The sequence below is a fragment of the Triticum aestivum genome, chromosome 3D (assembly GCF_018294505.1).
Source record: "Triticum aestivum cultivar Chinese Spring chromosome 3D, IWGSC CS RefSeq v2.1, whole genome shotgun sequence".
NCBI lineage: Eukaryota > Viridiplantae > Streptophyta > Magnoliopsida > Poales > Poaceae > Triticum > Triticum aestivum.
The window spans coordinates 525,380,822-525,397,250 of NC_057802.1; the positions used below are offsets into that span (position 1 = coordinate 525,380,822).

At 50.8% G+C, this 16,429-nt stretch overlaps 1 protein-coding gene across 2 annotated transcripts; it reads left to right on the plus strand.

Annotated features, from left to right (window-relative positions):
• Window positions 1–205: 205 nt before the first annotated feature.
• LOC123080218 (increased DNA methylation 1) lies at window positions 206–16,429 on the plus strand. 2 transcript variants are annotated; one of them, XM_044503116.1, is made up of 9 exons: window positions 206–909; window positions 2,160–2,196; window positions 2,276–2,418; window positions 13,537–14,751; window positions 14,839–14,912; window positions 15,041–15,273; window positions 15,403–15,489; window positions 15,647–15,746; window positions 15,850–16,429. In XM_044503116.1, the coding sequence occupies exons 3-9, from the start codon at window positions 2,391–2,393 to the stop codon at window positions 16,168–16,170; spliced, it is 2,058 nt and encodes a 685-aa protein (XP_044359051.1). In that variant the 5' UTR covers window positions 206–909; window positions 2,160–2,196; window positions 2,276–2,390; the 3' UTR covers window positions 16,171–16,429. The 2 variants fall into 2 exon arrangements, with proteins under 2 accessions (XP_044359051.1, XP_044359052.1); XM_044503117.1 differs by lacking the exons at window positions 206–909; window positions 2,160–2,196; window positions 2,276–2,418 and adding an exon at window positions 4,907–5,203.

Here is a 16,429-nt window from a genome sequence, read left to right on the forward strand (position 1 = left end):
CTAGAGATGCTCTGAGCATGGGTGGCACGGGCAGCCGCGCGAGCGAGGGTGGTGCAGGTGGCCGAGAACAAGTCGGGGGCGCTGCCCTCTCTTCCCTTTGTATGAGGGTGCTGGAGATGTGTACTACTCCAAGTGATAGGGCTATCCATACTAGTACAGCAGTTGTTGATTCACTGTAGTAGATAGCTGTGAATTAAGTTAATGGCACAATAGTTTATTTGGATCATAACACCCCACCATTTTAGCCAACACAAGTATAGTACGTAAAAAAAGTTTGGTAAAATCACTTAGTATGAATAGCATCGCTCCAAGTTATTTCCCGTGAACAACCCATCCATCGCCACGCTCCCTCTCATCTCCTTGATCGCCGGTTGCCCTTCCCTGAAATCCCTCCTCCTGCCGACTCCATCTGCTTTATAGATGGAGCTGCGCCAGTTCTGCCCCTCCGCCGACGACAAATGGCGCTCGCCGCCACCCAGATCGACCACCTCCGCGCCCTCGTCGCCCGCCGCGCGCGGCACCTCGCCCGCGTCCGCACCTACCAGCTGACCTGCCTCCCTCCGCCTCGTTGTCCGGCTCCCCGACAGCGACGAGGACGACGATTACTACCCGGAGCTCCGCCGCTGCTACAACGAGGAGTACTACTATGAGGACGGGCAGGAGAGGGGAGCGAGGAGGGTGCCGCGGCGTGGATCTGGAGCGCCGGATCTGCCTCCTCGAGAACGGACGAGCTAGGGATGTAGGTGAATCGTCCCTGGAGGAAGAGAATGCTCCCACCTGTATGCAGATGAGGCATTATTGCTGGACCTGGCCGGACAGGAAACACGCGGATTTTGTGATGACAAGGAGTTACATGAGACTGTGTAAAAAATACAGATGAAGACTTTCTCCAATGCCGTGTTGTTTAAGGTATGGTGATCTTTCGTGCCACCGAGTTGGTTGTTACCTTTATAAATTGTTGCCGGGTCGTCGATATTTTGCTTATTGTGCTTTGCTTTGGTCTGATTCTGATAGGTTCTAGCATTAGAAAGTTTATGAAACACAAGCATTGGTGATTCGTTAAACTTTTAGTCAAGATGGGAATGGGTCGACCCGGACCCGGCCTTGGACCTGGCCCCATGACCCCAAGGTCAGTATGTGAGGCCATGGGCCGGCCTATTTCATAAAAAAAAAGTATGGCCTCGTCGACCCGTTGGGTATATGAGGCCGACCCAAGATTAAGATGAGAAAATCCATGAATTCAGTTAGCACAATTTGAAGACCGGGAAGGCCACCGGGATGGGGACAAGTTGAAAAGAAGAGGAAGGCGACCAGGATGACGAGCTCGACGGCGACCAAGACGACGAACGAGAGGCACGAGCGGGACGAACGCCGGCGGCAGCAGAGATGCTTGAGGGTGCCGTTCAAACAAGCCGCTGGTTGTTTCTACGTCCATGTACTAGTTCACGTAAAAATCAATCCACCGGCCTGCTTGTGTACAGGGGCGTCTCCAACAATCGAACCAGTTTGGTCAGCTTCTTACGTGCGTGTCTTCCGGTCAAGTAATTCATCTACACGTGAGCACATCGTCGATTTCATCAGAAAGTACACGACGAGTCGAGGCCAACAGGGGGCAGCCAGCGGCAGCAGAGATGGTCGGGGGACTGGGTCGACCCATCTGACCCATCGGGCCGCACGGTGCCGACTTCATTGACCCATATATCAATTGAGGCCAACCCACTTGACCCATTGGCCTTGACTTTTTGGGCCGGGTCAGTGACCCAGCGGGTCGACCCGGCCCATTCCCATCTTGAACTTTTAGTATGGCGCATTTGTGCAGATTCGTCGATCTTGCAAGATCCAAATGCAGAAAAACAATCTATCATATCTTGGATAGGTTTTGCCATAGAAGTTTGGTATGATTGTTGTTGAATGTTGCCACAGAATTTGTTTCTACTAATGCTCTGACCTAGCCTTGGTTGGAGCTGATTTTGGTACATGCGAGTTATGGTACATTTTGCTACCAGTTTACTTAAGATAGCTAGGATTTCCATCGAAGAGTATCTGTGTGATGGATCTTTTCAACTTTGTTTCCTATTCAATCAGGTGCAGATTTTTGTGAGATAATCTCGTCCTAACATGTCTTTGATTTTGGTTTTGGTTTTTCCTGTGGATGTCAGGAAAGGAGGGCAGGTTCGTAGGGGGTTAACAAGCAAGGTGATGCTATTGTGTCTATTATGTGTAGTTTGTTTGAGAGAAGTCACACTGATTTCTCTCGATATTTGTCTATTTGCAGGGAAGTTAGTCAAAGGTCAGTTAAGACTGATCTAGAAGCGGTTGAACAATGCCAACAGTGCATAGTTGTATGTCATCTAGGGCTGTCTCCATTTCATATCACCCGGAGTTGTCTAATGCCTCTGAATATGCTGATATCCGGAGGTAATAAATTTTACAGTACTTAGCATACTTAGATGAAAAGTTAAATCATGCATGTGTTCGGAAACCAAGTTCAAAATCATGATGTGTTATCGGTTTCTTTAATTTTCTATGTTGTGAGCTCTTTTTTGGGAAATATTTGGGTTTGCTTGATTTTCGTCTTCCGTACGCCTTTGGTCCTCATAGTAATATATTTTGTCTCAATTCATGGACATTCAACTATGATATGAAATAATTCTTCACTTATTGGTCGATGCATTTTTTAAATTGTGTTGACTCATTTTGCTCGTAGCAATGCACGGGCATTGTCCTAGGGCATGTTTGGTTGCCCGCATTAGGCCCAACCAGGCCCGCGCGGGAAGAAAATAGTCCGTTTGGTTACATGTGTTCACTATTTGGCCTGCATCGCACTATGTTTAAAGCACCTCCAGCCAGGCCTGCTAGGAACCTCAGAATTGGCAGTTTTTCCACGGCCAGGCCCGCGGGATGCACGTGGTCGGCGGCGGGATGCACGTGGTCGGCGGCGGGTGCACGCGAGGAGCCATGCTAGAGACTTCGTGTTGTTTCCAGAACCGTCGACAATAATTACCCTCACTGCCTCACCTTCCCTCATCGCTCTCTCTCCCCTCTCTCCATTCTTCCACTATCACACCGGGGGCGGCATTCAGCGGATCGGAGAACAGCAAGGCAACCATCGGCCTCCATCACCGGCATCAGGAACATCACCCATAGCACTTCGGCAATGGCGGTAAGCCCTATTTTCACCTCCTCCCATACCAATTCGTATTCAATCCGCGTTCAGATTCGGTCCGCGTAATCCATCCGCGTTCAGATTCGGTTCGCGTAATCCATCCGCGTTCAGATTCGGTCCGCGTAATCCATCCGCGTTCAGATTCGGTCCGCGTAATCCATCCGTGTTCAGATTCGGTCCGCGTAATCCATCCGCGTTCAGATTCGGTCCGCGTTCTAGGGGAATGGGGAATCGCGGTAAATATTCATAGGATTGTTCAGAACTTCTTCATGAGTACTAAGTAGCGATGGATTTTAGGGTTGCGGTCCGGATTGAGTACAAGGGGAATGGGATTCGGGGTTAATCTTACACAGTAGCTTTAAATCCTAGCCTCGGCGACCCTAGAGGCGCTTGGAGTGGCGGTGCCCCTCGGTCTTGTAGTTGTCCTCCAGCTCGACTGTAGCATGCACTGTCTCGTCATCCTCACCGTCGTCCAGATCTATTGGCATACTACAGTGGGCTGGCTCCGGCGCCCTGACCACCATCGCCACTGCTTCTTCCTCCTTCGGCTCCAAAGCGATGACCTCCGACGCCACCGTCCTATTCCAGAACGCTATGGCACGCTGGTCTTGAGGAGCTCTGTACTCCTTGTACTTGGCCCATCTTGCCCTCTGTGCAGCATCGCCGGAGTCGGCCTGATTCATGGCCCAGCGCAGGATGTCGACTGACATAGTGCCCTTCATTGGGTCAGGAATCAGCATCTTCAACTCCTCGGTTGTCGGTGCTGGTGAAGTTCGAGCACACTTCCATGGTGTTCTCGAACTTGGCGCGGTCACCGAGCGAGCACCCGAGGAAGAATGCCCTCCATCCAATGCCCCGGGGGAAGGGGTTGGAGTTCATGGCGATGGAGAGATGGTAGAGGAGTGAGAGATAGAGAGGGTTAATTGAGTGCTGTGGTGGGTGAATATAGGGGCCTGGACGACAGGATTTAATGCCGAACAACCTTTGAACTCTGTGTTGTTCATAATGCAGATCGAGACGAAGAACAAGGGCAAGGAGGCGGTGTCGGCAATGGAGAAGGGCAAGGAGGTGGTGCCGCTGTTGGACGAGGTGCCGCTCACGGACGAGGACGTGGTGGTGGAGGAGCCCCACAGCGGCAAGTGCCGGAACTATGGGCACTACCATGAGGGTGGGCCAACTCACTTCTGCAAGGTGATCCTATGCCCCTAGACTTCACGAAACACTTCCCCGCCGTGCGGACGGGGTTCAAGCTGAAGACAAACACCGGCTGCGGATGGAGGGTTACTTTCCGACTGATGAATGGCCGAGTCACCCTCGATCGGGGTTGGGCCCCCTTCGCCGTCGTCCACCAGATCAAGATCCGGTACTTGGTGACCTTCAAGTTGCTGACTCCCGACACCTTGATGGTGACCGTCTTCAAAGACAACGGCATTGAAGTGGTGACCAAGTGCGGGAGGCACGACGACGCCTTCGCCGTGAACGTCTATGAGAGCTCTCTGTTGCACATGCTAGTTTGGTTAGGACTATGTCGTACTGGTTTGGTTAAAAACTGCTTAGTTTAAGTGTCGTACTATGTTGAGAACTACTTGATTTAGTTTAAACCTATGTTTATATGATATCTATTTGTGTGTCTTTGGTTTGTTCTGCCTGCCTAGTGTGCTGGTAACCATTGCCACCTCCATGAGGAGGTTACCCATGGGGCTTGTTTCGTTTAGTGATTAGTCCCACATCGCCTGGCTACGCAAAATGGGGTCGGGCGCTTGGCTATTTAATAGGACGTGGTGCCACGCGTGGAAGGGCATCCAAATCCTTGGTGAGCCTAACGCAGGCTACCCTTTCGGTATAAACTGAAAACCGAATCGAAAAAGGAAATATAAAAACACCAAAATTTACTAACCGAAGTTTGGTTTATACCAAATGCCCAGGCTGAGTCGCGGGAGGTGCCCAACAAGAATGCGCGGGACTGTCGAGTTGGAGCCACGAGGGAGGAGAAAGGGGATCGATTGCCCAAGCATTGCGGCTCACGCGTGACCCCTGGTAAGCTCCAAGACCCACCCCTTGCTTTTTCTTACATATGTGTTTAATGTCGGACGGTGGGGAGGGTTCTGGTACGACTCGAGTGGCGGGGTGGCTGGAGAATTCACCTGCATGCTAGTAGTAGTGGATATTAGGATAGATCTCACCATTGTTTTTAAGTCATCCCTAAGGCGTCGCCTAGGGGACGCCTAGGCATCGGCCTTGCCTTAGACACATGCTTAAGGCGTCTGCCTTAGGTCACAGGGCGTCCAAGTCATCCGCCTAGGGAAATCTGGATGCCTCGGGCAGGGACAAGGGCTTTAGGCGGGAAACAGAGTCTTGGGCGGGAACAAAAGGGCGGGAACCAGAGGCTTCGCGTGCCAACAGTTACAAGCAGGGGAATCAGAGAGATCGAACTAGTTTTCCCCCACCTGAACCTTTGGTGGCAGCTGGTGCTGCAAATCCAATCCGCCCCACCTCCTCTCCCGCGGCTTCTCCTCCTTCTCTCAGGTGAATCCCCCTCCTCTTCAGCAGATCCTCCTCCCCCTCCTCTCTTGCAGCTTATCACTTCCTCTCCGGCAGATCCTCCTCGGCTCCTCTCCAGGTCAACATTGGTTTTACCTCCCCCCTACCAAATTCTACTCTATTCTGCTGGTTAGAACCCTCTAAGGCGTCACTTGCCTTATGCCTTAGCGGCTTAGCGCTTAGGCGGTGAGGCACCCTCCCAGTGCCTTGATTTCACGTGTTACGACGTTATCTTGTTAGATGATGCGATCTTGTGCGAGTGGAGGGCCTGGATCTTCGATGCCATGATGTGATTTTTTTCATTTTGTTAGTTATTTCCATTTTTTTCTTAACCAATTTAGGAACAAAATTATATTCGGCTCGAAATTTGGGAAAAAAACTAAGGACGCATCTACCAAGCGGTCCATGGCGCATGCCCAGAAAAGGAAACTTATCCCCCACGCGGTCCCCATGAGATAAAAATGGAAATTTGCCACCAACCACACCACGTGGTCCACCCACACGTGTTAGCCCCGCCTAGCTCCTTGCAGCAAATGTGTTTTTTTGTTGTGCCTATAATTCACATTGTTTCTGTCTTTGGAATCCTCTCCATGGGCTCTTTTAAACTAGGCCCCATTTGTATATGTTTCGACCAACATTTCTCCAAACCAATTTTGGTGTTACGGGAGCCAAATACTAAAGGATGCAACTTTTTGAAACCAACTTTGGTGCTACGAGAGCCGACTCTACAGGTTGTAACTTTAGTGCTACATGAACCAACTTCCTGTGAGGTTGTAACTTTAGTGCTACATGAACCAACTTCCTGTGGGTTGCAACTTAGCAACCATGGTGACCAGCTTCCTGTGATGTGGAACTCTGTATGTTGCCCTGACAATTGTCTAACAGCTGATGTGCAATTTCCCTTGTACCCCTGGATGTGTAGTTTTCACTGCTCGCACCTAGCCCAAACTACCCCTACTAGTGAGAAGTGCGACATTCCATTGTCCTCGGCCAACTGTGCATCACTCAATGTGCAACTTTTTCCTCTAGTCGTGGATGTGCAGTTTTCACCTGGCACTCTGCCTCAACTGCCCTACCAGTGAGATGTACAACTTCGTCTACTACCCCTGTCAACTGCTTAGCAGTCGTTATGGAACTTCCCTCCTACTCGTCGTTGTACAGTTTTCACTGTTAGCATCCCTCCCCAGCTACCCTACCAGTGAGATGCCCAACTTCATCTGTTGCCTCGACCAAATTCCTAGCATTCGATGTGCAACTTCAACTACTGCCCCGGTCGACTAGCGGGCTAGGGAAGGAGATGGGTGCTGATTTGAGACTCACCCCGAGAGTTGGGATAGGGATAAGATGTTGGATGGCCAAAAGGAGCAGATCAAGGCAAGTAACATGCGTGCCTCCTTGTACTGGACGGGCAACTCGAGCATGTCCCCATCCAGCAGGTCCTCGTCAAACCCTAGCCTCGTCATCGTCAGTGGACCACAAGATGAGGCTGTCGTGGGCTGACCTGAGCACCAATCTCCCATGGGACGCCTATCCCCAAATCAGTCGGCATCATTGTCGCTGCCGCTACCACGGTCGTCTTCTCTGCATCGGGACACCACCACAACTATATAGACATGGGACGCCATGGCCTTCAACCCACATCGGGATGCCGCTTCGCTCATGGATGGGTCACCATGGTCGTGTCCTCCTCGTCAGCACACCCGCATTGTACTCCATGCCAGCTGCACAACTACCATCACTAGGGACGTGAAGAAGAAGGATATGGTGGCGAAACGCAGTAGTGGATAGGCAATAAAGACGTCGGGTGCTGGCCATGGAAGCAGAGGAGGTGGAGAAGGGGATCAAGTTGACGAGATGCATAAAATATGATTGAGAGAGAGCTTTGTTTTTAGCCTAATCGTGCGTTAAGCAATTGGGAAAATTTAAGGGCATGGTGGTCTCGACACTGTTCTACCAAAAAATTTGGCAGATCAAATCCGATGTTATCGCCGCTACTGACCCTCCACCTGCTCAACCAGGCCTCCCTGGTCCTCCTCCCGAAGTGAGATGCGGCTATGGATTTGGGCGACTTTCAACCGATTAGCCTCGTTCATAGCTTCCCAAGCTCCCCGCCAAAGTCTTGTCAAATCGGTTTGCACCTTGCTTGGCTGAGCTCATCTACGCCAATTAAATCGCCTTAATCAAAGGCAGGGTGATCCTAGATAATTTCTTCTTAGTTCAGCAATCTGTGAAGCTCCTCCACCTGAAGAAAATGCCATTGATCTTGTTTAAGCTTGATAGTTCGAAAGCATTCGACTCGGTGGCTTGGCCTTTCGTCTTGGAGGTGCTTCGTCATAGGGGTTTTGGCTACAAGTGTATTTCCATAATTGCGACCCTTCTCCGCACCTCCTCCTCGCAGGTTTTGATCAATGGTTGCCCTTTCAGCCCTATTGTGCATGATCGCAGCCTGCGGCTAAGTGACGCCATATCTCCTCTATGCTTTTCGTTATTGTTATTGATGTACTCGATGCTATCCTCCGGAAGTTCGATCGGGAGGGGATCTTCCTACCCCTCTTCCATTGGGGCATTAAGCATTGTGCTTCTTATTCGCAAGAGAATGTGGCACTCTTCGTACGACTAATCTACGCATGATCTGGTCGGTGCCCGCTTCCTCCTTGAGATTTTCAAAAATGCTTCAGCTCTGAAGGTTAATCTTTCTAAGAGCGCGTTGGTTCCCATTCTCTGCCAAGGAATAGACATACAATGCCTCTCCGCGAAATTCCCTTGCCCAGTTTCCTCCTTCCAGATTAAGTATCTGGGCCTCTCGCTATCCCACTCATGGCTCCACAAGGCTGATCTCTTTACCCCTTGTGGAATTATTTTCCAACAAGCCCCCGGCCTAGAAGACGGTCATGATCCCCACTACCGGGCGCATCTTGCTCATGAACTTGGATCTCACCGCGCTGGGAATTTACCACATGCTCTTGATGTTCCACCATGGGTCCTCAAGGCGGCGGGCAAAATCCTTCATGGATTTTTATGGGCAAACTCGTATTGCACCAAGGGAGGGAAATGTTTGGTCCCTTGGAAGAACGTGTGCACCCCTTTGCACCTTGGGGGGTTAGGTATGCACGATCCGAAGGACATCAACGCTGCGCTCCACACTAAGTGGCTTCGGACGGCAAAAACCTCTGATCACATCCCCTGGTCTGATGTTTACCTCTCTGTCTCGAATGAAGCCACGACCACCTTCAGGGCCTCGTCTTCTCTTGTGGTTATGGATGGGGCCTATTCACTCTTTTTGCACGACAATTGGATTGATGGATCGAGCATACCTATGCTGGTGCCGGACCTAGTGGTCGTTGTCCGCCCCCATGCTCTTGCTTGCCACACGATCAAGGATGGCATGGCAAAGCCTCTTGGGTAAGTGACCTCTGTGGCCAACTATCTGTGGCGACAATCGTACAATTCCTTGAATTATGGTTGAAGATCTTCGGTACGGCCACGTCTACCGGCCCGGACTTGTGGCCTTGGAAGTGGACGGCTTCTGCTGAGCACTCCACTAAGCCTTCCTACATTGTGACGTTCGCTGGCCGCATTGAGTGTGGCTGTGGTGAGCTCATCTGGAAGCCTGGGTCTCATATGAAGTTCAAGTTCTTCGCGTGGCTAGCCCTTTGGGAACGGTGTTGGACCTTGGATCGCTTGGCAAGATGGAGCCTCTCGCATCAGGCATTTCCCCCCTTTGCGGGCAATAAGTTGAGTCGATCGAGCACCTCCTCCTATGTTGTGTCTCTGCGCGGGAGGCCGGTACGACACTCTCCAGTTGATTGGCATTGCTCACCTCGCACCCACAACTGACGACTCAATCCTCGAGTGTGTTGGGGAACGTAGCAATAATTCAAAATTTTCCTACGTGTCAGCAAGATCAATCTAGGAGATGCTAGCAACGAGAGAGAGGGAGTGCATCTTCATACCCTTGAAGATCGCTAAGCGGAAGCGTTACAAGAACGCGGTTGATGGAGTCGTACTCGCGGCGATTCAAATCGTAGAAGATCCGATCTAGCGCCGAACGGACGGCGCCTCCGCGTTCAACACACGTACAGCCCGAGGACGTCTCCTCCTTCTTGATCCAGCAAGGGGAGAGAAGAAGTTGAGGGAGAACTCCAGCAGCACGACGGCGTTGTTGCAATGGAGCTCGTGGTTCTCCGGCAGAGCTTCGCTAAGCACTACGGAGGAGGAGGAGGTGTATGAGGAGGGAGGGCTGCGCCAGGGAGGAGGTGCGGCTGCCCTCCCACCCCTCCACTATATATAGGGGCAAGGGGAGAGGGGGAGGCGCCCTAGGGTTTCCCCTAGGGGGCGGCGGCCAAGCAGATTGGATCTCCCTAGGGAAAATCCTAGAGAGACTTGCCCCCCAAGCCAAGCAAGTGGAGGCTTGCCTCCCAAGCCAGGTGGAGGCGCCCCACCTCCCCAAGTAACGTGGGAAACGGTGTGGGGGGCGCACCACCCCTTAGTGGGCTGGTTTGTCCCTTCCCCTTTGGCCCATGAGGCCCTCCAACACTTGCCGGGGCTCCCGAAACACCTTTCGGTCATGCTGGCCATAGCCTGGTACCCTCGGAACACTTCCGGACTCCAATACCCTTCGTCCAATATATCGATCTTCACCGCCGGACCATTCCGGAACTCCTCGTGATGTCCGGGATCTCATCCAGGACTCCGAACAACCTTCGGTAACCACATACTATTTCCCATAACAACTCTAGCGTCACCGAACCTTAAGTGTGTAGACCCTACGGGTTTGGGAACCATGCAGACATGACCGAGACACCTCTCCGGCCAATAACCAATAGCGGGATCTGGATACCCATATTGGCTCCCACATGTTCCACGATGATCTCATCGGATGAACCACGATGTCGGGGATTCAATCAATCCCGTATACAATTCCCTTTGTCCATCGGTATGTTTACTTGCCCGAGATTCGATCGTCAGTATCCCAATACCTCGTTCAATCTCGTTACCGGCAAGTCTCTTTACTCGTTCCGTAACGCATGATCCCGTGGCTAACTCCTTAGTCACATTGAGCTCATTATGATGATGCATTACCGAGTGGGCCCAGAGATACCTCTCCGTCATACGGAGTGACAAATTCCAGTCTCGATTCGTGCCAACCCAACAGACACTTTCGGAGATACCTGTAATGCACTTGTATAGCCACCCAGTTACGTTGTGACGTTTGGTACACCCAAAGCATTCCTACGGTATCCGGGAGTTGCACAATCTCATGGTCTAAGGAAATGATACTTGACATTAGAAAAGCTTTTAGCAAACGAACTACACGATCTTGTGCTATGCTTAGGATTGGGTCTTGTCCATCACATCATTCTCCTAATGATGTGATCCCGTTATCAATGACATCCAATGTCCATGGTCAAGAAACCATAACCATCTATTGATCAACGAGCTAGTCAACTAGAGGCTTACTAGGGACATGTTGTGGTCTATGTATTCACACATGTATTACGGTTTCCAGTTAATACAATTATAGCATGAACAATAGACAATTATCATGAACAAGGAAATACAATAATAACCATTTTATTATTGCCTCTAGGGCATATTTCCAACAGAGTGGTGGTCTTACTGCCAAACTGCCATTCCCCCAAAGATGAGCAAATGCGTCAATCCGGTGATCCTTTGCTCCCTGGGATGCATTTGGCCCGAGCACAACCGGTGAGTTTTCAAGAACCATTCGTTAGGCCCTATGGCTGTGATAGAGAAGATCCCCGAACATTTTCGCGATTGGCGGAAGGTGGGTAACGGTAGTCTAAAGCAAGTAGTCCCATTGCGTGCCCAAGCGGATGGCCTGAGCTGCCTCTTCCCCACACACCCCCTGTACGGTGGCACAAACTTCATCGGTGAAGATCTCCTTGAAGTATGACGTTGTTGTACACTCCATTTCAGAAGGCACCAACTTCCACAGACCATCAACATCTCTAAGCTTCTTAATTTTATTTTTGCGCGCCCTTCGAACAACTTTTTTTTACGTGAAACCCTCCAAACAGCTTTACACTGGAAAATTTGGTGTTACGGCCCCCCTCTCGGCGAGCCAACAGATCTATGACCTTTGCATCCAGAACATTTCTTCCCGGTAGAGCGTCTCATTCATGATGTTTGTGAGACATCTTGCGAGGGTCGCCATTATGTTGATGTAGTAGTGCAAAGCTCTTTCCGGAGTTTACCCAGCTCCCGCAACACGATTCGGAATTTTATCCAAGTTCAGCCCTGAAGAACTCCCATGCGCTCGTAAATCTCGCCAAGGTTGTGCTTAGGATCGGCATTAGCCCACAAGGACGAAATATTTGTAGGGAGGTCGCCTGCCCGCTCTGAGAAGACTTGGTACTGTTTGCACTTCTGTTGTCGCTGGTTCCATTCTTCGTGTCCAATTTTACTAGAGAGTGGCGTGTCCAATTCACATCAGCCACTGCACGATCTAGTCTTACTCGATCATCTTGCTGTCCAATGCGCTTATTGTCATAAGTAAAAGGGGCGCCTGAGAAACTAAGATCTGTCAATTTGCAGACATGCAACACGTCCATGAAAGCTACCATCTGGTTCTCAGCTAGCTGTATAAGGGAAAAATGCTCGTACTGCCACAAAGTTCGTTAAAGTCGCCCACAAGCATCCAAGGCAGATCGGAAACCGCTTTTAAGGACTGAATGGTAGACCACATAAGATGTCTATTTTCCACTCTTAGTTCACCATAGACATATGCCAGGACAACTCCGAAGGCGAGGTAGTGCATTTGAATTTATGAAAATATGAACAAAATAGTTTTGAAATGCATGGATAGTGTTACTGAAATTATGAAATAGGGATCTAACTTTTTTGTAAAATTTAATTGATCTTTTGTGAAATATAATTGAATTAGCAAATTCATCTGTAGTGCATTTAAAATTATGAACCCAGTCAAATGCATATGTAGTGTAGTTGATTTCTTTTGAAATGTATGTATATTGCATCTAAACTTATGAAAATAGGAAGAAAATAATTGTGAAATTCATGTGTAATGTATCCAAAAAATTAAAATAGAAATGAAATCTAGTATAAAAAAACTAAATTCTAATTCCATTTTTCTTATTGAAATTGCTTCGGTTTTGTGCAAAAAATGTGTTGCGACTTTTTAAATCATTGTGTATTAGAGTCTTCTGATTTTATTTTTCAAGAAAACTCAAAAGTCTTGCATCTCGATGCAAAGAAGAATTTATACAGCCCCTAAGAAGGGCAGCATCCATTATTACAACATGACACCTCTAATCGCTAGGCATCGCCCCTGCCAGTAGCAACATCGCTAGATCCCTCGTCCACAGGGTCGCCGCTGCCTGACTTCTGCCTTGATCGTGTCAAGGATGCGAGCTAAGATAATGTTGGGATGCTTCCAAATGCACCTTGACACCATCAAGATGGCAAAGTACGTGCCCTTCGGAGTAGAATGAATGGACATGTTTTTTGCCACCAGTCCATGAAATCTCCCCTACAATGGGGGAAGGGGGTGTAGGGTCGTCAATTGGATCCAAGATAGCACCTCATCTCCCACCATAAGGCCAATGGACTCAAGGACCCACAATTTACTAACTGGTTGACGTGGGAGTGGACGACATGGATTGGCATTTAGCGGTCTTCTGATTGTGCATCTTTTCTGAAATTGCATTAAAGCATGTGTGTAGACTTTACCTGAATTTGAAATAGTGTCCAAAAACTCTGTGAAATGGGTATGCAATACTTTGTGGAATGCATGGTTATGAAAAATTTACAGATTGTGAATTAATGTGTGAATCTTTTGTGGACTGCAGTGGCGGGGCGGGGTTCTTCTTTCCGGCCATTGTCGATGCAGAGCAATGGGAATACGCCGCCACTGTTCTCCCTCGGGAGTGGCCGTGGGATGCCACCACCTGCTGTTTATTCCCGGAAACAGGGGGCTAGCGCCGATGGCGGGCCTTCTGCCGTACAGAGAGACGGCGGCGGCAACCACCTTCCCAGCAGCACTGACGTTGGCCACGGCCAACCAGTGAGCGAGAGGCCGCTTCAGATCGTTCCTGCTAACACCAGAGCTGGGACGGGCAAGAACATGCCACCGGCCGGTGGCAACGGCGGCTCTGCCGTGCCGGCAAACGGCCGCGTACGGAAGACACGCGCACCCAAGGGGAGCAGCACTCTAGGGGAATCCAGGAAGGTGCCCGGCAAGAAATCTGACGCCGGTGAACCGGCGGGCATGCACCATGGCACCCAAGACAACAACCAGCTGAAGACTGTCTCGGCTCCAAGCAACAGCAGGAATAGGAAGAGCACGGCCTCTGCCTCGGCCGTGCCATCGAGCCGGAGGCCTCGCAGGAATAACAGTAGCATGTCCGGCACGGCGGCGGCCAGAGCCAAGAAGCACACCATCCTGACATGGCTGATCGACTCCGGTGTGCTCAAAGAGAACGAGAAGGTCTCGTACGTGGACAGCACCAGCTTCGCCACGAAGGCCTCTGGCGCGGTGACTAGGGCCGGCATCCAGTGCACCTGCTGCAACACCGCGATGGCGCCCCCGACCTTCTCGTCCCACGCCGGCTCTGAGGACTCGACACCGTGGGAGAGGCTCCTGCTAAAGTCCGGCAAGTCGTTGCTGGAGTGCGTGCGGGAGGCGTGGCAGGGGGAGGACCTGAGGACCTTACACGCCAAGCAGAAGGCACGGGCTGCGCTGGAGAAAGAACGGGAGAGGAGCACACAGGAGAAGAAGCGTGCTCTGCTGCTCGCCAAGCAGAGCAGGAAGGAACCAGCCCTCGCCCTCGACGGGACCAACTATGGGGGGGACGACGACCGGAGCGACGACGCGTGCGGTGTGTGCGCAGACGGCGGACAGCTGCTGTGCTGCGACAGCTGCCCGTCCACCTTCCACCCGGAGTGCCTCGCCGTGAAGGTCCCTGAGGACTGCTGGGTCTGCCACTACTGCCGCTGCTTCCTGTGCTCCGCCGATGATGACGGCCATGGCGGCCTCTCCGACTGCAACCAGTGCACCCGCAAGTGTAAGCAACTCCCTCTCGTGTCTCTGAAGAATAAGGATCTCCACAGATGAATAGTACTTAACTGATGATGCTTCTGCATGCATGCAGATCACCAGCACTGCCGCGCGCCCCTGTTGGCCGGGCACGAGATCGGTCCCTACTGCAGCGAAGCCTGCAACAAGGTAAAAGCACCTGATGAAACATACATATTTGCTTTCAGGAACTTTAGTTCGTTCAAGTTTGGTGTAATCCGTTATTTTGCCATAAACCTGCTGACCATAACACGGACACGGTGACATTTTTTATTCAGATAGCAGTGAATCTGTCAAACATGGTGGGAGCCACGACCAGCATCGGCGAGGAAGGCCACTCATGGTCCCTGTTAAAGATCCAGCGGGGCTCCATGACGTCAGACTCCGCCGCCCTGCTGGAGTGCAATGCGAAGCTGGCAGTGGCGTTTGGCGTGCTGGATTTGTGCTTCAACCCTGTGAAGGACCGGCTGACCGGCATTGACATGATTCGCCAGGCCGTCTACAGCGTCGAGTAAGCCGGCCGGGGCTCTCTCTCTCTCTCTCTCTCTCTCTCTCTCTCTCTCTCTCTCTCTCTCAGTGTGAGGCAGATCAAGGTTCTGAACAAGACTTGGTTGACTGTGTTTTGGATGTTGTGGTGCAGATCGGACTTCAAGCGGCTGAGCTATGAAGGTTTCTACACCATAGTTCTGCAGAAGGACACGGAGATCATATCAGTGGCCTTGCTCAGGTATCTCTATATATGGGCCCATCCATCCCTTCGCCGCATTTCGTTTTTTGGGGGTTCATATAAAGAAAACATATGGTCTTAGTTTCGTTTTTAATTTCAATTGTATATATACAGATGAACACGCTCAGATACATATGTGTCTTAATTTAATTTGCAGGTTCCATGGCGCCAAGCTGGTGGAGATGCCGTTCGCGTGCACACTGCCGCAGTACCATAGACAAGGGATGATGCGCCGCCTCGTCAATGCCATCGACAAGGTTGCCACAGCACACACGAAACACTACTTGTTTCTCTATCTGTTTTCGGCACATATCATTTGTAAGTTTTGCACTGATGCATGTGCATCTGTTGAGTCGTCAGGTGCTAGAATCGGTGCAGGTGGAGAATTTGGTGATCTCGGCGGTGGCCGAGGTAGTGGACACATGGAAGAAGCTTGGCTTCATGACCGTGGATCCACAGCTGAGAGATGAGGCCAAGAGGCTCAGCATGGTCACCATTGCCGGCACCATCCTACTCCAGAAGCCCACCGCATTGCCGATGACCGAGGACGAGCTGGCGTTCCTGGAGATGGGCTGGCCGCTCTGCAGCTTCGTCGACCTCTTGAACGGGATCGCATTCCCATGGCCGCCATATGCTGACCCCGTGGCCGCTGCCGTGAGGGGGGCGGGCGGCAAGGCGTAGCTACGCCGCGGCCTCATGCAGCGGCAACCTCCACCTCGGCGTGAACAAGTGATCATGACGCCATTTTTCTGAAGAATTTGTTGTGTTTCTTTATTTGACAATTGAAGTTAGTTTACATACCGTTTGCTTTAAAAAGTCAGAAGAATGGACCGATAACTCTGAAGTTTTGACATTTGGAGTTTTTTTACATATCTTAGACATGGTTGGGGAACTTCAGTGTATGCTTATGTTATCATGGGATCTACAAGTTTTTGGATGA

Excerpts from the sequence above, each read along its gene's own strand:
- LOC123080218 (XM_044503116.1), top strand. The coding sequence starts at position 2,391 with ATGCCTCTGAATATGCTGATATCCGGAG. Across the intron at positions 14,913-15,040 it reads GCAGCGAAGCCTGCAACAAG|ATAGCAGTGAATCTGTCAAA; the intron begins GTAAAAGCACCT and ends TTTTTTATTCAG. Across the intron at positions 15,274-15,402 it reads CAGGCCGTCTACAGCGTCGA|ATCGGACTTCAAGCGGCTGA; the intron begins GTAAGCCGGCCG and ends GTTGTGGTGCAG.